Raw genomic sequence first — 24,657 nt, 5'->3', positions numbered from 1 at the left:
AGCAGGTTACCGTTTCCTATTAACGACCAACTCTCACCAGGAGTCGCCCCCCCTGCTGGTCAGTAGAGAGAATGCAGTTTTAAGGCACTTCAGGATTGGCTTAAATCGGCAGAACCGGAGGTTTGCTACTCTGTGCGTCGCAGAGCTGTGATTGACAAAATCATTGGTCGTCAGCACAGACCGAAGCAAACTTGGGCCAAAGAGTCCAAAAAGGCCTCGATGGTGAGCGGGGACAGCTGGAGGCAACGGGACGACGTGTTGGTACGTTGGAAGCGTTGGAGACGGCAATCTGCTCCAAACAGAGGTACCTCTTCTGCTCGCTGCCTCTGCAGGTCCGGAATATAAGACAAAATAAAACTTTATTTATACCTGGGGGAAATTGCCGTGCAGCAGTTGCAAAACAAAGCGGGAAGAGTGCAAATATAAATGTTTTATGGATACGTTAACTCCAGATTATAAATGCCCCATGGGGCAGGAGTCGTGGGGTCAGGAAGGCAGCGGAGGGCTCTCGTGTTGGAAGATGATTTGAGCTGCGGAGGCCGGCTCGCCGTCGCCATGTTGAAAGCGGATGAGCGGCATTCGATATGTTGCGAATATGCCCAACAGGGAGATGGAAGAAAATCAAAGAAAATCTTCTTTTTTTTTTTTGTATGTGTTATCATTAGCCGGAAGCTAATTCTTTCTCTGTATTCAAGATGTCATGTTCGTATGTCGTCTCTGGCATCTTTGAATGAGGGCGAATTGTTTTGCCATTTCCTGTTTTCACTCGTATCTTGTTCGGATATTTTGGGAAATAATGGAAGAAGGAAGCAAGGATTGTTTTCTGCAATTTTTGTGTTTTTATGAAATCCATTTCTGCACTTGTGTGACTCCAAACTGACTCCAGCGTTGACTCGACACCTCAAGCCCCCACAGGAGGCATGGGGCTCCAAACGCTGGGCGCGTTTTGACCCTCAGGGCCACCGTACTTATTTCTTGGACGCTATCTTTCAGAAAATAATTTCGCCATCTAAAAGGTGGGGATTTGCGAATCTCAAGGTTGCGTGTCCAAATTACAGCAATTAGGAAAATGTTTTGCCCTTTTCCTCCGCTGCTGCCCTTCTGCGTGACATTTATATTACAAAGTGTCATGTAGGCCTCAGCAGCCATATGCAGCCTCATTATACGGCATGCACACTTTTTTTTTTCAAAAGGTGAACGTGTTGAGATTGAATTTCTCATATCGACCCGTCTCCTGCATTTAAAACCGACTTCAGCGGCTCATTAAGATTCTGTCTTGATAAAATCCACACGGTGGTGATCGTACACATGTGCAGGATGTATAAGAATGTCATATTTTTCTTGGCAAAAGGTAATTTCTTTAGATCAATCTCTGAAAAAAAAAAAAAAAAGGAAACGTGACAGCTGTGCTTTCTGTTCATATTCTGATCTTAATGGACACGTACTTTTGTATTAGACCGTACAGTTTGAGCATGTTTGACAATTACATCACAGCTGTTTACACCAAAAACATCCTATGTATGTTTATAATTTAGTTTGAGTGTTTTCCCCCATTTTCCAGTTCATATTTGATTGTGGCTTTTGCACACAACACTAAACAAACCATTGAATGACTCACACAGTAAGTCGTCATTTTCTGTTTGCCAGCATTAAACTAGAGTTATAAGTTCTTGATCTCTTTTAAAAATAAAAAAAAACATTTTTAATCACAAAGTGCCATGATATTTAGGTAGCTAAATTAATCACAGCGGTGTGGCCTTTACCTGCTAATAGATCATTTTGAACCTCTGGCTTCTGGGAGCTGTTTTGGCCTTTATCCGAATGTTGTGTTTATATTGCAGGCTATAGACGGTCTTTAAGGCAGCGTCTTGCTGCCGAGGGGTAAAATGGGCAGCTTCTGCCATCTGCAGGACAGACGGGAAGTCACAAACCAGCCAGATGAGGGACGTTTGAAAAAGGGAGACGTTTGCAGAAATCTCAATCATGTTTTGGGAGGAAATAAATATCCTGACTGGCAGTAAGCCCTGAAGGCAAACTTCTCCCGTGTGCGGGACATTTCACCCCCCACACACATTCAAGCATTCTAGAGACAAGACATCACAACTGAACCAAATAAAAAGGTGTTTCGCTCTAGGACACTTTGACACACGGACAGTATTAAAAGATGAACCTCTACTTCACTATACTATTTACATTTCTACTGACTTTCTACTTTTACCACACTACATTTCAGAGGGAAACTTTTTACTGCACTATATATATTTGACACCTATAGTTACTAGTTACATACAAAGATATACAATGTATATCTTTTTCTTGAAGTACATTGTGCCTATAATACCTCTGTACTGTTAGGTGAAGGTACTTCTTCCATTACTGCGCATGGCACATATTTCGAGGAGGGACGTGATGGTTGCACTGTCCCTTTAAGACTTTCTCTCTCGCGCGCTTATTGGACTCTATCGCTTTCCGTCGTTTCAGCAAACACTTGCGCTAGCTAACGTTTACTTGTGTGTTGTGCAGATGAGGAACTGGTTCTCATCGAAGAGGTTTAACGTGGACTAAGTCAACGTCTCAGAATGTCTGGAGGGACCCAACTGGAGAACGCGAACCCGGTGGTGTTCCAGCGGTCCGGTGACAGGCTGCTGACGTCGAACGACGAGGACGAGGACGTCCATGACCCCATCGACGAGAGGGAAATATTCGATATCCTGCTTTTAACTTAAGCTACCGTTAGCAATGCTACATGACGTCACACCGGTGTCACACCTGACAGATAGCGCGTGTGTGCTTGTTAACCTTCTTTTCAATTTAATTTTATATACATTGGCTACTAACGTTAGCTGTTGCATAACCTGGAATATTATACGTTTATATTATTTACATATATAATAATAATAAGATAATAATATGAATATAATAATATATACATTATATATTCAGTTTATGATAATAATAATAATAATATACTAAAATAAATGTAATAATATAAATATAATAATAATATACTAATGATAATATAAATATAAGAATAATATAAATAATAATGTTAGAATAATATATACAGTATATGTTTATAATAATAATATAAATGTAATAATAATAAATATAATAATATATACAGTATATATATATATATACAATTTATGATTATAATAATATACTAATAATAATGTTATGATATATACAGTATATGATGATTATAATAATAATAATAATATAAATGTAATAATATAATTATAATATAAATGTAATCATATATATATATATATATAATATAAATATAATATAATAATATATATGTTATTAAATATATAAGTTACCTTACAAAGTACTGTAACTGGTGGAAGAAGTACTTACACGTTTACTACAGATACACAAATATTCAGACAGTGTTGGGATCAATGCTAAAACAAATATAATTACATAATTCAATCAAAAGAGTGACAAACATTTCTTAATTACATTTTGCTCTTAATTACTTTGTGCTTTTAGGTTATTTACAGTAATGATACAGTTACAGTTGTTTTTACAAACAAAGCATTGTGATAGTATTAATGTCACCCATAATACATACATGATAATTACATGCTGACTCCATCAGAGTGCAGAGGTTGTGTTGTTTTCACTGTCTTAAACTCTTTAACTAACGTCACATCTGATCCGATCCATCAACGACCCGGAGCATCCTCTGTCTCTGGAGGAGCTCAATGTGGTGGAGCAGGTCCGGGTCAAGGTACAAACCTTTCATCGCGTGTTGTGTTTGGGGGGGGGTGGGGGGGGTGGTTCTGTAATTGATTTACCAATATTCTAATTAAGTGGAGACCAAGTTAAAACAGCCCTGAACTTCATTGGTCTCTTTCCTCAGGTCAGTGACGCAGAGAGCATCGTGGGCATCGAGTTCACGCCTACAATCCCCCACTGCAGCATGGCAACACTCATTGGTCTGTCAATCAAAGTCAAGCTGCTCCGCTCCCTGCCAGACAGGTTCAAAGTACGTGTGTGTGTGTGTGTGTGTGTGCGCGCGTTGATGCACATTTAGTTACTTAATATACAGAACACAGAATGTGGGATTGGTGGTGTTAGTGTTTTGAGTTTTTTCTGTTTCTTCTCAGATTGACGTCCACATCACTCCCGGGACTCACGCCTCAGAGGAAGCCGGTAAATATGATGCAGAGACACCGGTCATGGTGCATGATCCACTGGTCGTAGCACCTTTTTTCTAACATGGTGTTTATGTTGTGCAGTGAACAAACAGCTGGCGGACAAAGAGAGAGTTGCAGCGGCTCTGGAGAACTCGTCGCTGCTGGAGGTGGTCAACCAGTGCCTGACCCCCACCAGGAGCATCTGAGCGGCCAATCGGCTTTGTCGACTTCTGCTATCAGCCACCGATCAGCCAATCGTGTTTGACGCTTGTTTTTGTCGGCTGAGATGTGTCGGCCAAGCTCTCTATCCGGCCCCCCCCCCCCCCCCCCCCCATCACCAATCCAGGTGTGAACAGCTGGGACTGGTGGACACTGATGCAGCGAAACCATCATCTAAAGAGAGTAATAGAAGTTATGAATCATCATGCAGAATAGTTTGGAGGAAGCAGTTACGTTTGACTTCCATCTGGGAATTTAAAATGAAGAAGCTGCCTGTCAGGTCGTTCATAATCCCTGTTTTATGTTAATAAATCTGTATTCTAACACATTGGAATAATATTGGGACTTTTGTGGCAACAATCCCCACCTGTATATATTATTGATGCTTTTGACATTTTATTGAAAATGGAAAATAAAATACAATAATGATACTTTCTAGTTTTTTTTTCTTCTATTTTTTCTTTGGTGATACAAAGGTAGGCCTATATTATTATAATTTTATATATATATATATATTTATATATATATTTTTATATACAGTATATATTTATATATATATATATTATATACAGTATATATTTATATATATATATTATTTATATACAGTATATATATTTTTTTATATATATATATATTTTATTTTTCTATGTACAGTATATCTTTTTGTAATATATACATATTTTGTGTTTTTTATATGTATGTGTATATATGTGTATATACATACACATATATACACATTCATTTTTGTAATATTAAAATAAAATAAAAACGTAGTTATCTATATGCAGTCCAAGAGCTGTTTTTAAGGAAATCCAATTTAATTTGTTGTAGAAAGTTCAATGTAATGCAGTTCAATAGAATATGTATTAATGATGATATTAATTATGATGATTCAATACGGCAGTACGTCCTGTCAGAGAGGGCTTGGTTTAACCGTCTGTTTGTTATTGAGGCCTGTGTCGTGGTGGTGCTGTGAGTGTTGTGAAATATCAAACATCGTTTTAATCAAGCGGTTTAGTTCAACAGCAGCGTTGACCGTCCTGAACTATCCACACAACACAGCGTCTTAGGTTCATGTCCACGCTCCTCCAGCAGGAGGCGTCCTCATTCTTCTCCTGCAAACCCAGAGCAGGAGGCTGAGGACGAGGAGTCTCTGCGCTGCGGCTCGTTGTGCCAGATTCCCTCAGATCTGAAGGACAGACTCGTCCAACATGCTCGTCCACCCACTCCCACCTCACTGAACTCACTGAGCAGCTATGCTTCAAGTCTTACTCAACCAGCTCACACAAACAAGACACGTTGTACTGCTTCAAATCTCTATTTGATAAACATGTCGCCTTTAATAAATATTAGGAACAGGTTCCCCATATTGGGGTTAAAATTCACTTATTGTAAATCAAATAAATATGATTTTAATAGTATGATAAGCTCACAGTGAACACACTCTCATACATTTATTGTGTCGCCTTTATCGTAGGAAATAAAATACAAAGATGGTTGTGTAATCCCACTTTTAATCTTGACTCAGAGAGGTATTTGGTGCCACTCTGTGAGTGATTGTTGGCAGGCACTGCCATAAAATCCATTAAACCTAATATAAGTTCTACTTTAAAATCACATTTAAGAATAAAGCAGTACTCAAACAGAGCTTATAAGACTACGTAAGTAGTGGGTAAATACTTGTTGTTTCTTAGGCTCAACTAATAGCCTGTAGATATGTTATTTTTTTTCCCCTCTAGCTCCACATCTGGAAACATTGCATCACTGCTAAAACCCTGGATAAGAGACCCAGCCGGCACAGCTGCATGAGCCCCATCCAGAGCCGTGTATAAACGGGGTTAAGTCAACCAACAACACTTCTCTCACAGGGTGACGAGGAACAAGAAGCCGGCTCAGGACAGCACCCGAGTTAAACTCTTACATGTGTAATGTAGCCTCCTGACGGACAAACACAAAATATAGGATATGCATGTGTACTTTACCTACAAAAATATGTACTTTTTTATTGTTTATTATCTGAAATAGGAGGTGGCTTTCAGGTTTTCTGTTATACGAAAGGTGTGTCAGTGAGCTTTGTGTTATTAATGGTCTTATTTCCTCTTATTGCCCAGTGTTATTGCTGAAAGTTAGCTTATTTCCTCACACGGTGTTCCGCTAGAGAGTCTCTACGCAACCCCGTCTACATACGGCTCTGGGTGGAGCCCGTTTAGCTGGCCTTGCCCGCCTGGCTGCCAGTCCTCTTCTGCAGACTTCGGGATTGGCTGCAACAGACCTCCTCAACACCAACCGCAGCACATTGACGGTCGATGGAAGAGTGTTAGCCCGTGCTCAGCGTTTCATTCTGACACAGGTACGTTGAGCAAACGTTATTTTTCTGTTTCGCAAAACAGTTTTGCGTTCATGTGCGCGTGTGTGTGTGTGGAAAAAAAATAGCTTTAATAGTGAAGCGGAAACCGTGAGACCCGAGTTCGGGTTTACAAGCCAACAAAAAAAAGAAAAAAGAAAAAGAGAAGTTGTCATCTTGCAGAGAGCAGCTTGTGAGTTGCTCCAGCAGTGACGGCTGATGAGTGAAGACTAACCGTCTTAAAGAAGCTGTTATTCGGCTGCTAACGTCTTGCATACTGGTACGGGGCTCTGGAAGGGTTTTTGTTTTTTTGGGTTTTTTTGGCAACAAGCCACAGTTTGTCCTTTTTTTTCTTCCTCCCTCAAATGATGGCCAATGTGAGTCTGGTATTAACTGTTTTCCTGTTTTAAAAAAAGTCCCTGTGTTTTCATAAAAGCAGCCTCGTGTGTGTGTGTGTGTGTGTGTGTGTGTGTGTGTGTGTGTGTGTGTGTGTGTGTGAGAGAGAGTGTGAGGCTGCAGCTTGTCACATGTAGTCCAGATGAACATAAGGCATGTGTGTGTCTGCAGAGAGAGAGAGAGAGAGAGAGAGAGAGAGAGAGAGAGAGAGAGACACACACACACAGACAGACAGACAGACAGACAGACAGACAGACAGACAGACAGACAGAGAGAGGACTGCAGTGTTTTCACATATTTTGGTGTTTTTCTTTTCAAAGAGCTTTGTAGGGAGACACACACACACACACACACACACACACACACACACACACTTTTGACTCTATTTGGACTTCTCCTTCACATCATTAGGTGTCATGGAGTCAGAAGGAATTTAGTTTCTGTGTTCTGTGTGTTTTGTTCTCAGCCCGTTTGACAGAAAGCCACTTGGCTGCAAGCGCTCACCTCCATGCACCTGCATAGACACGTTCTCCAAGGCCGAGCTCGCTCCTGTAAACACTTGAGTTCATAGAGGAGCGCTCGCTTTGAGTGGAGGAGCCGTGAGTTAACGCACGATACTAAATCTGGACGGGCATCAGAGCAATGAAGCTGAGGCCCGCTCGCTCTGTTTTGACCGGAGAGACGTTCTGGACGCTGTGCACACGTCTGACTTGTTTTGAAGAGTTGTCCTGTAGCAGAATGTTCTCTGTGTCTGTGAGGGAGATGCTGGTCTGGTTGAGAATCTTTAGATCCATAAGAATAGTCTCTCTGAGAGCGATATCCTGTACGTCACAATGTGGCAAACGAGCAAAATCTCATAAATAATGTAGCTTGTGCCAAACACTATTGTTCATGCATCACATCAGATGAAACTTCACACATACATAAACTTTTATTATTAATTTTGTTAACTTTTATTACAGTTTGATTTGGGAATGATAAAGAATCGATTAGTTGTCGACTATTTACTTTTCTAATTTCAGCTTCTTGAATGTGAATATTTTCTAGTTTCCTCTGACGGTAGATATTGAGTTGTGACATTTGAAGAAGCCATCTTGAGAATCATTTTACAGACCAAACGATTAACCGAGAAACCGATGGACGATGAAACCAATCGCTGCTCGCAGCTCGAGAACCAAAGCATGCACTGGTGTGACTGACGGTCTTATTGTGCGCGTCGACACGCTCGGCATGCTGGACCTCTTTGTTCAGAGTTCATTACAGACCTTGGGCTCTTCTTCCATAGACTTAGTGTGGAATTTCAGAAATGAATCCAGCCAAGTCAACTGGTTCATCCGTTCTGTTCCCTTTTGTCAAATGTTGGTGTTCTGGACCTTTTTTTTTTTTTTTTTTTTTTTTTTTTTTGTGCAGATTCCCACCACAGATCTATTGGCAGTGTTGCATTGTGGGTCCCGGCGATCAGCGAGTCCGCCGTCTCTAGATGACGTCCAGTTCTGCTGAGACGGCTGAATTTTAAACATCGCTAATGCGACAGATATTTTTGAAATGCACATTTATTTTTGGGGTGGCGTGTTTCGCTGTTTGCTGTCCCTATTTTTGACACGTTCATTTTACAACCTGGCAACCCTAAAAATCGACAAAAACTCCCTCCCAACAATAACACATCTATGCATGGACTTTATATTTGGGACTCAGCTGTGCAGATGCTGTTCCATCTTGGAGCGGTTTATGTTACGGTTTCATAAAAATATAAAAGGGTTTTTAGGTTTTGTTCGTCGTTCAACCTGCTTTCTTCTTGCCTCAGGTTGTGTTTTCGTTCATGCGCTTTGTCACTGAACTAGTTTTAGTTTGTTGCAGCTCGTGAGTTCTTGGCATTCCTAAAGAGCTGCGCTGGTTTTTAAAGTGAGGTGGATCTCCTCCACGTCTCGAATGGAATTCTACCGAAGCGCCTCATCGCTTCCTACGATGCATTCGGAGACCGTGATACCGGAATAATTGCGTCACCTTTGTGTGTGTCTTTCCAGTCGAGAGGACGGCATGTGGGTCGTAGTAGAAACGTAATGCAACACCGTTTCCTGCGTGAAGCATGCGACCCCCCCCCCCCCCCCCCCTCAGCATTTCTCCGTCCAATCCGACGCAGAAACTCATGACCTTTGCTCCTCATCGTGTGTCGCGAGTGCAACGGGTCAAAGACGTCGACAGCCGTCGGTTTTTTAAGCGCAAATGTCTGCTGTCACAAAATGTCACAGTCTGGTGACTCCACAGGTGAAGGAGCTGCAGGTACACGGCCAGGGAGGGGAGGGAGGGAGGGGGGGGGGGGGGGACCCTGTGGCGTCTCTGCATTTGAATTGAACGTCTCAGAGTCGCTCGTCGCACACGGCCGACGCGCTCGAAGGGACATTTTGCGGCGGCTCTGCTCGGCCTCCGGTACGTGAGTCATGTGTGGTGTGATGTGTGATCACAAAGCGTCCTAAGTGACTGACTAGCCTGCAGGCGAGCTGCACTAATGTTCATGTGACTGTGTGACATGGTGACAGGATGGAAGGGGGAGGGGGTGGGGGGGGCATATCAATCTTCTGGTCTCAGTTGTTCAGGCCAATGAGTCCAAGGACTGTTTGGCACATTTCGGTCTTCTATTGCTCCATGGATTGAGACACGGCTGCTGATGTCAATGGGTGACGGCAAAGAGGAAATCTAGAAAAATATTGAGACACAACTGGGCTCCTGTTGCAATGCCGAGGCCGTAGCCTGAGACCTGAGATGCAGTGACGCTTGATATTTGTACCCTTGTCACAGACATTACGTGTTTCAGTGTTTTGCAACCGATGCCTCGACATTTTTCGGACCCTTTTTTTTTTTTTTTTTTTACCTGGAAATACAAGTTCGCCATTTTTTCGTAGCTTCCTCTTGGATGCGCGCTTACGATCCGTCACCTGGTTGAGGTCGACGCCCAACGAAACGTGCCGAACAAAGCAAAAGGAAGAAAATCCAGACACATGGCCGACACGCACTTCTTCTAGTGGGTCATAAGTGATGCTTGAGAGGAATTCTCCGTCTATTTATTGTTTTTGTTTTTTGGAAATGAAATTCATCTGTGCTTTCTGGTGGAGAGTTAGATGAGAAGATATGTCGGTTAAATATGAACGTCAAGCCAGCAGACTGTTAGCGTAGCTTAGCACAAAGACTGGAAACGGGGGGAGGGGGAAGCTAGCCTGGTTCCCGTCAAAATGGAACAAAATCCGAACGAACACGTCATATCTCGTTTGTTTTTATCCCACACAGACCCAAAGCATGAAGTTGTGAGTTATCTTGATCTTCTCATCTAATCTCTCTGCCAGACAGTGACGGTGGGAGATTTCCCAAAATATCGAACTGTTCCTTTTAAAAAGCTGACTTATCGATTCATTTAGTGTGATTGCAGCCGGATTTGCTGATTCATGGTGTAACGTGGTAAGGGCATCTCGGGCATCGCACCCAAAAAAGAACTGCATCACAGCAGAAAGGAGAAAATACTCTCAGACGCTGAACACACTAATAACTGCATGGCGTGTTTGGTCACTTATGGCGTTTCCGTATATTTGTCCAGCCAACAGAATTAGACACGGTAAGAAGAAAATCCAAAGGTTTGACGATTGGGCTGTCAATGAAGCTTTATTTGGATAAAAGACCAATTTCGCCGAAATGCAAAAAAAAAAAAAAACCTCTTTTTCATCATCAGTGATTTGGAAAAATGATCCAGATTTCTGAGGAATCAACTATAAGGGGGGGGGGGGAGTTACGTTTGTTTCATTCTCATCATTTCACTAGTATCAGTTCCACCTGCAAACACTGAAGAGGCTCTTAGCTTAATGTATGGAGACTCACAAAGTTCCTGTTGCACTTTTGTTTTATGTCATGGCTAGGTATGAGCATTTCTTCTTCTTCTTCTTCTTCTTCTTCTTCTTGATGTAGTAGCTTACTGCAGTGGCCTCTGTGTTGAACACTGGCCTGTTTTTGTATGTTTAACTGTATGTTCCCCCCTCTCCTCCTCCTCCTCCTCCTCCTCCTCCTCACTGGAGCCTGGTAAAGAAAAACAGCTGAGTGGAGGGGAGGAAGCCAAGGTGCCTCTTTTAAGAAGCAGCTCCAGTTGGCTGGAAAGAGGAGATGAGAGAGAGAGAGTATTGAAGCGCGGCCGCTGGTGGGGCTGGCAGGCCGCCGCTGACTGTGCGCTGCGAGGCAGGAAGTGTGACACCGAGAGCACAGGAAGTGGCTGCTGCGGAGCTATGCTAACCCTCTTCGTCCGGGATCCATTCACGCTCAGTCAGACAGAAGCTGCTCTTCATTTTTCCAACAGTACGGGATGACTTTACTTTTTAGGTTTTTGGTTTTCTTTGTCATGTGATGTGTGAAGGCCTTTATGAATATAGTTCAGAATGCATTTTGAGGATAATTGAATCCAAGTAGATGACAAATTTGAATAGGAGTCAATGGAATTTATTGAGAAGTGCATGAAACGGAACGTCAACGGCAGCATACGCTCATCTGCTTCTGTGATTTCTGTCTGAATTCCCTCTGATCTCTCCTCATTTCCTGCCTTGTCTTGTCTCCTCATTTGACCCTCCTCGTCTTTTACTTCTTCTTTGTGGTCGTGTGATGTTTTCAACTGGCCACCGTTTCTCCTGCTGAAACACAAATGAGTGAACAGTCACACCTCTGCTCACTAAGGGCTCTCCTCTCCTTTCCTTTTGAGCATAAAAATAGAAGTTTGCAACCAGTTTCTGCGTTTGATTTTATGCATTAATCAATAAAATAGATGTAAATATTTCTCTGTGGATGAATGCTCTCTCTGGATGTGGTGGATTAGTTATTTCCCCAGTTTATTAAAACCGTGTTTCAGTCACCCTCCCCCAGGTGGGGAACTGAAAAAGAGGAAGTGTGTGTGTGTGTGTGTGTGTGTGTGCGCTGTGTATATAAGGTTTGTGTAAGTTGAAGTGGGACTTCTCAGAATGTGAGATGTAAGTTTAGAGGAAGAGGAATCAAGAAGTTCTACTCGGTGCGCTCAATGTTTGATTTTTAGACTCCGCTAATCTTCCGCTTTTCTCCGTTTGCAGTTGTGTGTGTGTGTGTGTGTGTGTGTGTGTGTGAGAGTGTGAGTGTGTGTGTGTGTGTTTGTGCGGCTGCTCTTCACGTTTTGTGTTTGGATGAGGAATGAACTGAGGAGCTTCTGAACACGCTGCTGATTCTTCTATGGACACAGATTGAGTAAGTCGTGATCTTTCATTTTTTTTTTTTTCTTCTGACGCACTGAGAGGAGGTTTTCACCATGTCGTAGTTTCTTCCCTGTTGTAAACGCCGGTGTGATGAAGTGATGTGTAGCGCTGTGTTGTTCAATACAAACAGAGTTAGTCTCCTGTGTGTGTGTGTGTGTGTGTGTGTGTGTGTGTGTGTGTGAGGCTGATCATAAATCATTTGCACACATCATTTCTAAACGCTAACCCGCTGGAGAAGGTAGATTTTGAGCTTGTTCTTGTTACTCAGAGCTTCTACTGAGCAGGGTTTCCTTCTTCATGAACGTGGGACTGTGGCAACGTGATGTCATCAGTCCTTAAAGTTAGAGTTGGTAATCTTCATTCAAAACAATTTTTTTTTCTTATATTTTTGTCTAGACGGCAATTGCTAAAGATTTTTTTTTTTTCTCGATAAAACAAAAAAATGTTGTTCTGTGGCTGTCGCAGGACTTTAATAAGCCCGTCCAATCATTTAACTCGTCCAAATATGCAATGATTGGACGGCTACCTGCTTACCTGTGTGTATTCTGCCCGTTCAGCACCTACAGCACTCATGTTGGTTCTTCACATTGATCATTTTGGGGGGGGAGTCCGTGTTGCCGACTAGCCGACTTTCTCGCTTTATACATGGCGACTTTTGGAGCTAATGCTGCTTCATTGGCAAATAGTTTGCAGAACTGAGCTGGGTTCTTCGGTTCTTCGGTTCTTCTGATTTTTGAAGTCTAGCGTACTCTTGCTGGTTTTCTCATGAAGCCCGTCTTCAGGCGGTGGTTCTAAAGCCGGTAGTTCAGCAGGAAGAGCAGAAACGCAGACGAGAGGGTCATTCATTGTATGTCGATGTGAAGGTGTGTTGTGACCCGACATCTCCAGACATCAGAGGTGTCTGGTAGATGTGTTGTCGACGTGAATAGTGTTTTGTTTTGCACACGCATGAGAATGCAACAAATCCAGATCATGACAGAATATGAAATGTGTCAGGAGAGGCCAAAAAAACTGAACATAGATCATTTAGAAAAACACACCAAAGAATAATGAAAACAGGAAGCGCACAACATCAGGAGACAACGATCCAACAAATCCAATAAAAACAAAGAAATACTGTGTCCGTATTTAAACGTACTCAAGTCACATCTGGTTACACACACACACACACACACACACACACACACACACACACACACACACACACACACACACAATCCTTGTTAGTAAGACAAACACACGGGGCTTTTCTACAGAAGTCGATCGTCTGTGAACATTTCCGTCACAAAGTGTATTCAGCATTAATTTCTTTATTTGAAGAATGTTCAACCTGCTGAGTCAAAGTCTAAAACAACAGCAATAGAGCCGCCGATACAGCTGCTGTGTGTGTGTGTGTGTGTGTGTGTGTGTGTGTGTGTGTACGTGTGTAAGTGCACGTGAACACACCACAGGATGTTAGCTTAGCCACTCAGCACTGTTCCTGCACAGCCGACACATTTATTACGACCCTGGGCTTCATTCAAAATGTCTAAAAATGTCCCTTTTTCCCCCTCAAACCTCATGTTCACAGTCTGCTCTCATGTTTAACTTTGCAACACTGTGAACGTTTTCTTGATGCTCTCCAGAGGAGGAGCCTTGACGTTGAATATTGAGCCGTCGGAGTGCTCGGGTGGAGTCAAAAGCGATGGGAGGTTTCCACTTAATGATACACCACCCACCACCCGCCACCACCCACCACCAACACGTTTCTGCATCTCGTTTTAGTGCTAAAAATACAATTAAATGTAGTTAATTAAAGTTATCACTTTATGACAGTGTTTTCTGAAGCCAGGTGTTCTCTGGTGGAGGATGGTTTTGGGAGTGAAGAAGGCTTCACCGTGATATCTCCTCTTTGCCCACGAGTCAGTGAAACACTGCAGCCGCTGAAGTCGACATGGCTTCTGTCATAAAATGAGCATTTTGCAGATGTGAACACACCAACTTACATTTACTGTCTTCCTTTTCTCCAATAAGCCAACAAAGACACACGGACGTTATTTATGTTATCACTTACAAAGCTACTAAAATTAGTTTTTTTTTTTTTTACTTTAAATAGCCTCCAAAGTGTAAAATAATGGAGAAAAAATAGTCTGTCATGTTTTTTGCCATATTCAGCTTTGCTTGGGAAAGAACAGTGTTGCAATGTTGAGATAGTGTGTGTGTGTGTGTGTGTGTGTGCGCGCAGTAACCCTAATGTTACTTTCACACTATAAGCGACACAACAACAAGGCTACAAGTGATGAAGCTGAGCTGGTCTCAGCATTCCACAGCGCTCCAATCAGGCGGCAGCGCGTCGACCAATCGTATGTTTTTGTTTCACCTTGTTGCATCTTTAAAAAAAAAAAAAAAAGCAACAAAAAAACGCTGTTAGCCGGGTTTTTTTGTCGCTCTCGGTGTGAACGGAGCATAATGAGGTGGAGGAGCAAGAGGAGGCTCAGTGGCAGGATGAAGACGCCTTTTTATGGCCGTTTGTAAACTGAAACATGTGTGTGTGTGTGTGTGTGTGTGTGTGTGTGTGTGTGTGTGTGTGTGTGTCTTAACGGTGTCACTTCAAAGGATCCTCACCCTTTTTCTCCCCCTCTGTTGTTTCTCTCTCTCTCTCTCTCTGTCCGTCAAAGGAGGCATTGTGCATGCTAAGCTATTATTAGGCTGCATGTGTGCGCGCTCCAGATAGAGAAGTCGTGCGTATTCAATTTCAACATACAGGCCCGTTTCCTTCAGCGGAAGCTGATGTGTTTTTCTTGCATTCACTGCGAGCTGCTTACCGTCTCATCGGCACATCTTGCACCAAACTGACGGTCGGTTCATAAATAGACTCCGTTTTGCAGTTTCTAGTCATTGGACTAGTTGTGAAGTGTAAAAAAAACTGTCAGCCACTCGAAACCAAAGCCGGGGGTGGGGGGGGTTTCCATTACAGGCACCTCTTCTGCTGGTCTGCAGTTGTTTCGCTTGTCGTTTCATCACCGCTGCAGGAAACGGGTCTAATGTGCTACATGAGAGCAAAATCTGTGAAAGCCGCTCCGACTAAAGTAAGTAGCCCCGGCGCAAAGTGATGGAGGTGCGTTTCCCGGTCACGGAGGTTTTCAGTGGTGGAGGAAAGGTCAAACAGAAACATCTGCAGCAGTCAGCGCAGTGGGAAGCAGTGGAAACGTTGCACATGTGCATTTGGCTTTAAATCTTTCAATCTGCCAGCAGCCAGACCTTTCTGTTGTGAGCGACGTTTTCCTGTTCAGCTAAAGTTTGTCTTCTTCTGCCAAAAAAAAAAAACCTTCACTGAACCAAGGTTGATTCATTCATCTTTAACTGAAGTATGACTCAGTTATTGGTGGATCGTATCTCAGTGATTCTCATTATTAGTTATATTTGCATGGTTTCTGTCTCCGCATAGAGCTGCTTATGTTTCCTGAGAAATTCCACCCTCAAACGTCAAGCGATCAATAGAAATGCAACCGTATACCCTGAATGGTATGCACATGTTTAATTGATTACAATATGCACATTCCCAGCCTCCAATGCGGAGCAAAGCATGCTTCAGCTCTGACAGCGAGGCATTCTGTGCACGCCGTCCCGTCTATTGGCCCTCACTCAGTGTTGAAGCTTATTTCCTGTGGCTTCCTTCCATCGTGGCCCATATTGGGGAAATTATTGACTTATTAAGGATGAATGTAAACGGCTTATCTTCAAAAAGACCTTATTGAACTGGGCCATGAATTATTATTATTATTATTATCATTATCATAATGTAGGACATTCTGTATTAGGGTTAGCTTAGTGTGTTTATATTGTTTGTGTATATATATCTATCTATCTCTATCTCTATATATCTCTATCTATATATATCTTTATCTATATATATCTCTATATATCTCTATCTATATATATCTCTATATATCTCTATCTATATATATCTCTATATATCTCTATCTCTATATATATCTCAATCTATATATATCTCTATCTAATATATCTCTATATCTCTATCTATATATATCTTTATCTATATATATCTCTATATATCTCTATCTATATATATCTCTATATATCTCTATATATATCTCTATATATCTCTATCTATATATATCTCTATCTATATATATCTCTATATCTCTATCTATATATATCTTTATCTATATATATCTCTATATATCTCTATCTATATATATCTCTATATATCTCTATCTATATATATCTCTATATACTCTATCTATATATATCTCTATATATCTTTATCTCTATATATATCTCAATCTATATATATATATCTCTATATCATGATGACATGCTGGAAATAGAATGCTACCATGCTGATGTTTACCATCTCTGATAAAGAGACAAGGATCACCACCATCATCAGGATTCATCCTCTGGGGACGATGAATATCTCTATGAATTTGCACGTTGGTTGAACTTGACTACTTTGCAAGAAATGGTCTTTTACAACAGTTGGCCCCTGTTTTCCTACACGTATTCTAACTGACGTCTAACTATGCGGTTATATTTTCAATGTAATCATTTTACAAAATGTCAACGTCGGTTTTCAGTTGAGACCGTTTGAAGGTGACAAAAGTTCAGTGGGTGGAGCCGGCAGAGAACAGACGGCCGATGGGGAGCGTGGATGAGAACGTCAAAAATGATGCAGCGCTCAGATGTAGAGGTATCATCATCCTGGCAGCCGGATGGCTGCGGTGCTGGAGCCGCGTGGTGACTTCCTGTTTGTCAGCAGCATACAGGAAGTAAGAGGCCCCTAGAGCATGTTGTGTGTGTGTGTGTGTGTGTGTGTGTGTGTGTGTGTGTGTGTGTGTGTGTGTGTGTGTGTGTGTGTGTGTGTGTGAGACACTTAATTTGAAGTGAGAGGTCGAGCTGCGTGAGGGGAAACGGGCAGATTTCGGTGTGAATTTTAAACGTGTGTAATGCGCTTCATGCATGTTTCACGGCGTTTAACCCGACCTAACCTTTATGATCCTAGTGCAGCTGGTTCTTCTCACTACAAGGAACATTTAACTGGTTGAGAAACCATTTCAGTACAACGCTGATGCCTCCTTATGACCTACAGAAGTAAACTAGACTACCAGCAAGAAGATCGGCTATTTCTACCCTGGCAGAATTAGACCAAACGATTTTTTTCCGGCAATCAGAAACACTACTGCTTTTGTCCACAGGGACCGCCAGAATCAACACACAGTTTTTCCTCGTAGCAGCTTTAAGTTGTAGAACTGATACAACGGCCTGATGTTGACGCTCGTGTCCTTTCCGACCGAGAGAACGACGATTGACGGTGTTAGGTTGATCACAAATATCAACGAATTTGGCCTAAACATTTATATGATGCATGCAAAAAATAAAACTTTTATTAAAATAGGTGCTAGAGAAGTACCTAAATATCTACTCGTTATTCTTGTGTTTTTTTTTAGTGTACCAGGCACTTCAGATGGGGAAGTGCTATATCTGACACTTCTCATGTCAGTAATGGAGTTCAGCTGACTGTTCAACTTGTAAATAGATAATTGTTTTTTTTGGGGGGGGGGGGGGGGGTGTTAAATGCAGTTTGTGTTTCTGGGCATTGACACAGAACAGCAACACGGCGTCTCTCCTGCTCTGCACATTACACCAATGCATTGTGTTATAGTTGGTAATAAAAGGGAATCTGTCCTGAACTGGACATTTATAGGGAACTTTGCAAGTTCCTGTCGGATGAATCATTTATTGTAAGTTTTATGTTGCCTGTGAGCTCATTATCAGCTGATTTGGAGTGACTACATTGCTGTTCGTCACATATTCAATCGTTTCTGTTCAGGCTACGTCTGCTGTATCTGTACCGTCGGTCCCTCCAGGAAGTCACTGTATCGTGAACTTCCTGGGATAGTTGCGGGAATTTAAAATTGATTCAAATCCCCGGAATACCTCCTTGAAAAATGATCGAAATTGAAGAACGCTCTGCCTCTTTCAGCAACGACCGACCATCGACGCATACAAATGATCAATTTCAGAACCACAATTCCAACAGAGGACTCTTGACACTCTCCTATACATTTTCTCAAGGGTTGTTTTTTTTAAACCCCTCGCCATCTTGGCTCTGACGGGAGCTTTATTTTTGTTGAACGGGTAAAACCTGAGGGAGCTGAACAAGCGAACAACATGTATAAACACAAAACATCTATATTCAGCCAACCGACTCTCAAACATGTCACTAGGACGCGTTTAAGGAAGTGATGTTAACTATGGTGACCGCTACTTCCTGTAGACAAACTGTATTGACTTTGTTCACACAGAGAAAGGTTCATGGTTTTCTCAGTCGCTTCAGCACAATAAAACGTTACAGGGTCTACCGCTCATATTTAGGGACATTGTCTAAATACAGTTTCACACTCGACAGCAGGAGAACCACTTGGGGTGTGTGTGTGTGTGTGTGTGTGTGTGTGTGTGTGTGTGTGTGTGTGTGTGTGTGTGTGTGTGTGTGTGTGTGTGTGTGTGTGTGTGTGTGTGTGTGTGTGTGTGTGGTAGATGGAAAGATAACCGTTAACCTTTGGTTTGTGGGGACACCCTGAAACTGTTTCATGGTTTCCAGTCTCCAGTTTGCTCTATTTTATATAAAGTTGCTACAAGGAACATTCATTTCGCGTTGATTTTTGCCGGTCTCTGTGGACTCCGAGTGTCTCCGATCACCAGAGTCCCTTTTTAGAAAACCTCTCATTTTACTGCAGCAGGGTCTGACAGTCTGACCCTCTCAGTCCTGGTTCTGGTTCTCCCGTGCCTCCCTTCTCTACAGCCGGTCCAGCAACACGTCCTGGGTCTCCAGCAGCGTGGTGTCGGTGTTTGCTCCCAGAGAGGAGAAGCTCTGCTCCTGGAGGAGGAGGAGGAGGAGGAGACGCTGCTGCTGCCGGGAGCTGAGCTCTCCTCCTCCCTCCGGAGCTCCGACTGCAGGTCCGAGGCTGCAGTAAAGCCGGATCTGGGTCTGTCCACGGTGGACTGGGTCTCTGCTGGAGGCCCCCCACTGGAGTCTGAGCTGAAGGAGTTTCTGGTGAACCTGCATGACGTCATCTGGTTTCACCAGAATCCGACCCGGTGGCTCCGACGACGAGCGTTAAGAATAACTGTATAGAAACAGACCATCTTCTCTCTGATGGTCTCTGTACTGATGGAGGTCTGATAGAGGATCAGGACTACACTGAGACTGGTTCATAAAAGTTGTGTTTTGATCTTTCCTCCAGGGTGCAGCGTCCAGTGAACACAGAGTGACGTGGAGAAAGGAAGATGCCGCCCCCCTCCTCCCCCCACCGGGCCCTCCCCCTCCTCCCACCTTTGCCTCTGTAAGTCGTTCTGTCGGCCCAGTCAGACCAGCGGCTGTCCTCTTGACCCTGCTCAGCAGAGACATCTTGTGGATAACTCGTATAATGAAGATTTAAGTTGATTTAACACAGTCCCTGTATGCGTTCGTGTTTTCAGGCCAACACAGAGAAGCCAAATCTAAACCGCTCGGAGCAGCAGGGAAGGTCCGCTCTGCTTACCGACATCGGGAAAGGCGCCAAGTTAAAGAAGACTGTAACCGTTGACCGCAGCGGACCTTTACTGGACAGTAAGTCAGCGGCTTTTCTTTCTTTTTCATTTATTTATTTTCATCCACTTAAAAAAACATAATTTAATATCTTTTGTTTATCTCCTTAGAACCTAAAGGTGGTGGTGGTGGTGGTGGGGGGCGGCGGCGGTGGTGGTGGCGGCGGAGGTGGCGGAGGTGGCGGAGGTGGAGGTTTTGGTGGTGGGGCTCCTGCTGGCTTAGGAGGTCTGTTTGCAGGAGGGATGCCAAAACTGAGGTCTGCAGGAAACAGCGGTAAAAATGGTAAAAAAAACAATTATATGAATTAGAAAAATGACTCTGGATGATAATAGTAACAATGAACAACACAGAAACGCCTCTGACATTCATTTTATTTTGCCTTTCTGTCTCCTCCAGACTCGGGACCCAGCCGAGGACCCGTGCTCCCCCCAGGAGCTCGCTCTTGTGGACCCACCCCCTTCGGTGGGGGCGGAGGCTCCGCTGGGCCACCTAAACTCCCAGGAGCCCCTGCTGGCGGGCGTAGCAGCGTCCCCGATCTCCCCAAGGGCCGGCCGAATTTCTCATCCAGACAAGACACTCCAGGAGGCCCCCCTCCTCCCGTACCCAGCACACCTCGACCCAACCAGGGCTTCCAGCCTCGTGGGGGGCTTCCTCCGCCGTCGCTCCCTGGAGGACCCAGGCCCAGCCCGTCTTCTGGACCTCCACCTCCTAGTCTCCCGCCAGGGAGGCACGGAGGATTCTCTGCACCTCCTCCTCCTCCCCCAAACAGCAGCAGACCTTCCTTACCGCCCACTCCCGGAGGGAGGCCTCCACTTCCCGACGACCGACCCCCACCTCCACCCGTGGGAGGTCATCGGCCGTCGATGCCCCGCGATGTGCCCCCTCCTCCTCCCTCCGTCAACTCCAAGCCCTCGTCCTCGGTCTCCTCCTCCCCCGCCTCCCGTCCCTCGGTCGGTGGGGGTGCGCCCCCTCTCCCGCCGGGCCGACCGGGCCCCCCTCCTCTCCCGCCCACCCCGGCCGGAGGGGACGACCACAGCACCCCTCGTCTGCCCCAAAGGAACCTGTCACTCAACAGGTACTGGTGAACTTCTGTCTGTTTCCGCCATTTGTTTTCCCAAATTGTCCGGTATAATATTCTGTTCCTCCTCCTTTGCCAGCCACGGTCCACCTCCGCCACACGGTCGGATGGGATCTCTCCCTCCTCCACCCAACGAGAGGCCGCCGTCTCTTGGAAGGAACCAGTCGTCCACACGCTCTGGTAAACAGCCGTTTATTGATTTATTGAGCAGCGGCTCACTGCTGTATACAAACCATATGAAAATGACGAGCTGTAAAATCGGAGGGGAATGCAGGATCACTTTTTTTTCCCCCGTCAGCTCACGCGTCAATTTTTTGATTTTCTTCCTCCGCAGGGCCTCTTCCTCCCCTTCCTCCCTCAGGTCGCGGCGTGGGCGGGGGCAACGCGAGGCCGTCGCCCGCTCCGTCTCCCATCGGCCGACCGGGCCCGGAGATCCCTCGCGGGGGCCCGCGGGCGGTAGACCTCCCCTCCCTCCGGACCGGCAGGGTCTCGGAGGAGCCCCTCTTCCTCCTCCGCCGCCCATGAATAACGGCTTCCAAAACTCTCACCACAACCAGATACAGGTGAGTGGAATCCCTCAAGGTTTCTGCGAGTATTCATACAAGACGTTGTGGGGAATGGGAGAGAGTACGCAATGTAATTCATAAATCCACGTTTGCTAGTGGTAACTTTTGCAGGCAGACGATCAACTCCATGCCTTGTAGAGGATTGACTGTCTTTCTCTCCCAGTTTCTGCAATAGAAATTCGTTGCCCTCAGTGTTGTTTTTACCACATGAGTTCAGATGTGTTGAGCTGTGGCAGAGGAACCCACTGGCCCAACTTCGTGTTGTTTTTACCCCATTGAACCACGGTTTGGGTTATGAAGGCAGCGGATGAAAGAGGCGACGCTTTTTAATCATATTTCCTCAGTAGTGTAGTGCTTCTAAACAGGAAATAAGAATACTGTATCATGGGAGTTTTGTCGGTGTGATTGAGACGAACCCACTGACCTCCATCTTTTTTTTTCTTTTTTTTTTTCTTTTTTTTTTGTTAAACAGATGAGTGGGAGTGTCGCTTCACATTCCATCCGTTGTCGGACCTTCCTCCACCTGAGCCCTACGTGCCCTTCCAGAAGACCTACCCCAGCAAGATCGGCAAGACGGACGGCAGAGGTCAGTCCGACACACACACACACACACACACACACACACACACACACACACACACACACACACACAGAGAGAGAGATACAGATCTTTAAATGAGTTAACACAGCCAGACGCGTGGATTAGTACCCTCTGAGGTAAACACGGCTGGTCTGTGAAACAGTGCCACCTGGTGGAAGATAATAACATCTCCTCTGTTGTCTTTGCTTCTTTTCAGGTTCTGGTAAAAAGGAGAGAGGAGCTCCCCCTCTTCTCCAATACCCAGGTGAAGAAGAGGAGGCAGCAAACACAACCCCTGGGACTACTTTCTCTCTTTCCCTCCCTGTGTCTCTCTCTCTCTCTCTCTCTCTCTCTCTCTCTCTCTCTCTCTCTCTCTCTCTCTCTCTCTCTCTCTCTCTGTCTGTCTGTTGCACTCTATTTGGCCTCATGCAAGAACCGCTGCTACGAACTGATCCGTTCTTAAGTGTCTCTTACGAGAGATTTAGGAGAACTTCTTCACCAACCATCCCGTATGAATTTCCTCTTGGGTACGAATATATTTTAGGAGAGGTCCAGACCCGTCGTAGGAGTCATCTGCTGTTATTTAAGCCTTTAGTTTTTCACTAACGAGTTGTATATTTCTTAACTTTTAAGCAATTTTGAGTGTAAAAACCCACACATGACATTATTCAGTTTGAATCATAGGCTAATATAATTCTAAATATATTCATAAAGCATAACGATATAAAATTGAAGCTATTGTGTATCAACAAAAACATCTTAAATGATTTGACCCAGTCCCCGTTGCGGTCGTCCACGGCCTTGCTTTAGTGAGACGTTTCCTCTTTATTCCAGTTGACAGATTGACCCTCAGGTGAATTAACAGCACTCGTTATTCAGCCTGCAGCAGCTCTCTCTCTCTTGAGTTCTGCTTCAGACGCCGTTAAACGTTCTAGACTTTTCTTCATGGATCTTCTGAAAGCAGGACTTCAATACGGGACATATTGGGCGGGACACGTGTGGCCTTAGATGGTCGTCAATGCGCGTTGCTCGTGTTACTTCACAGCTCTCATGAATGCACGTTCCGTCTCCGCGTTCCTCATGTTTACGACCGGTTTGTTTACACAGCGGGAGAAAGCCCCGATAAGAATGCAAAGATGTTCTCGCATGAGGCCCGATGTGCTTTCATCTGATGGACCGCAACGAGTGAGATGGACCTGAAGTATGGTTGACCAAGTAATAAAAAAAAAAAAATCGAATGTGGAGTTTGCATCATGTGCCTCTGTAGCGGCGAAGACCAAAGCCTGTTCATACTCCGGTACTCTGTGTTCTGTTGGACCTCCTTTTTAGGCACTTTTGAAAGAATTGTTTTACAACCATGCTGTTGCTGGACGATACTTTATTGACCCGGTTCCTGTGAGACGGTATTTTTCATGAACCTTTAATCCACATTGACTTCCGTCAACTAACCTTTTTTTTTTTTTCTTCTTTTTTTTTCTTCTCACCTTTTTGCTTCCTATGGTTGATTTATTCCATATTTTGCTTGCTAAGATATTATATTTTACCAACCAGCTTCACCGTTTTTTATACAACAATACACACTCTGACTTGACAAACAAAAACCAGCATTCGTAGCATGTAGCATGTGTGACCCCCCCCCCCCCCCCCCCCCCCCCGGACAGAGTTAATAAACATGTGATGGCAATAATATTGTCACGTGCCAGTTCCACTGCAGGGCTTCTAATGCAACCACTCCGCTTGCTCAAGTGTGTTTGACAAGTTTGTCTCTTTTTTTTTTTTTTTTTTTTTTCCCATCGTGCCTTTTTGCATTTTCTATTCAGGATTGTATCTTCAGGCTGCTTCAAAGAGTTAAGGGAATTAGCCTTCTGTGCCTTAAATTATATGTGTGTGTGTGTGTGTGTGTGTGTGTGTGTGTGTGTGTGTGTGTGGATTGGATCACCTCTGCTGATGTAAAATGAAGCCATACAGCCACAACATGTAGAATACTCCGTATTAGCAGAGTGTCGACACAAAGACGGACGCGCAACCAAAGTGAAAATTTGCCACAACCTCATCAGGTGATGCGCGGTTGTGTGTTTTTTTTTGTTTTTTTTTAATTTGCCAAGCCACGTGTGCCTTCACAGTATGTGTGCGTCTACGTCCGTGTAGAACCACTGAGCGGTACTTTTCCTTTGATTGTTACATGAGACGGGACATTTTGATGTTGATGATTGAGATGTTTTTGTGGGAATGGGCGTGATTTGTTCTTTTTTTTGCTGTTTCGCTAAAAGCTGCGTTGACTTACCGTGTGTGTGTGTGTGTGTGTGTGTGTGTGTGTGTGGTGTGTGTGTGTGTGTGTGTGTGTGTGTGTGTGTGTGTGTGTGTGGTGTGTGTGTGTGTGTGTGAGAGAGAGATTTAATCAAGAGGTTTGGAAGGACTGTTATTTTAAGTTATGTTTCTGTGCAGTATTATGTGTTTTTTTTGCTTCCCAGCACGGCTTTGAATGGCCT

The 24,657-nt window shown here is 44.0% G+C and overlaps 2 protein-coding genes across 2 annotated transcripts; both read left to right on the top strand.

Annotated features, from left to right (window-relative positions):
- The first annotated feature begins 2,480 nt into the window (after positions 1-2,480).
- ciao2b (cytosolic iron-sulfur assembly component 2B) lies at positions 2,481-4,795 on the top strand. The gene is made up of 5 exons (XM_068711566.1): positions 2,481-2,708; positions 3,659-3,736; positions 3,869-3,994; positions 4,116-4,161; positions 4,248-4,795. Exons 1-5 carry the CDS (start codon positions 2,580-2,582, stop codon positions 4,349-4,351), a joined length of 483 nt encoding a protein of 160 aa, XP_068567667.1. The 5' UTR covers positions 2,481-2,579; the 3' UTR covers positions 4,352-4,795.
- Positions 4,625-24,651, top strand: LOC137873368 (WAS/WASL-interacting protein family member 1-like). Its single transcript, XM_068711567.1, is given in 12 exon segments — positions 4,625-4,639; positions 6,523-6,714; positions 19,601-19,699; positions 19,836-19,965; positions 20,055-20,080; positions 20,082-20,226; positions 20,341-21,019; positions 21,102-21,202; positions 21,357-21,469; positions 21,472-21,586; positions 22,061-22,174; positions 22,386-24,651. Coding segments are annotated over 12 exon segments (2,118 nt in total). The 3' UTR covers positions 22,775-24,651.
- Positions 24,652-24,657: the final 6 nt, after the last annotated feature.

This window comes from Cebidichthys violaceus, unplaced genomic scaffold (genome assembly GCF_023349555.1).
Source record: "Cebidichthys violaceus isolate CVI_PGR_0920_01 unplaced genomic scaffold, fCebVio1.0.p SCAF_162, whole genome shotgun sequence".
Classification (NCBI taxonomy): Eukaryota; Metazoa; Chordata; class Actinopteri; order Perciformes; family Stichaeidae; genus Cebidichthys; species Cebidichthys violaceus.
The sequence above is the reverse complement of the archived record's forward strand: the minus strand, read 5'-3'. Positions and strand labels throughout refer to the sequence as shown.

What these genes read in the sequence shown, in the direction of transcription:
- ciao2b (XM_068711566.1), top strand. Translation starts at nt 2,580, where the DNA reads ATGTCTGGAGGGACCCAACTGGAGAACGCGAACCCGGTGGTGTTCCAG. An exon ending in ACGAGAGGGAAATATTCGAT is followed by an intron (nt 2,709 to 3,658) that starts ATCCTGCTTTTA and finishes CTAACGTCACAT; the next exon opens with CTGATCCGATCCATCAACGA. An exon ending in TCACGCCTCAGAGGAAGCCG is followed by an intron (nt 4,162 to 4,247) that starts GTAAATATGATG and finishes TATGTTGTGCAG; the next exon opens with TGAACAAACAGCTGGCGGAC.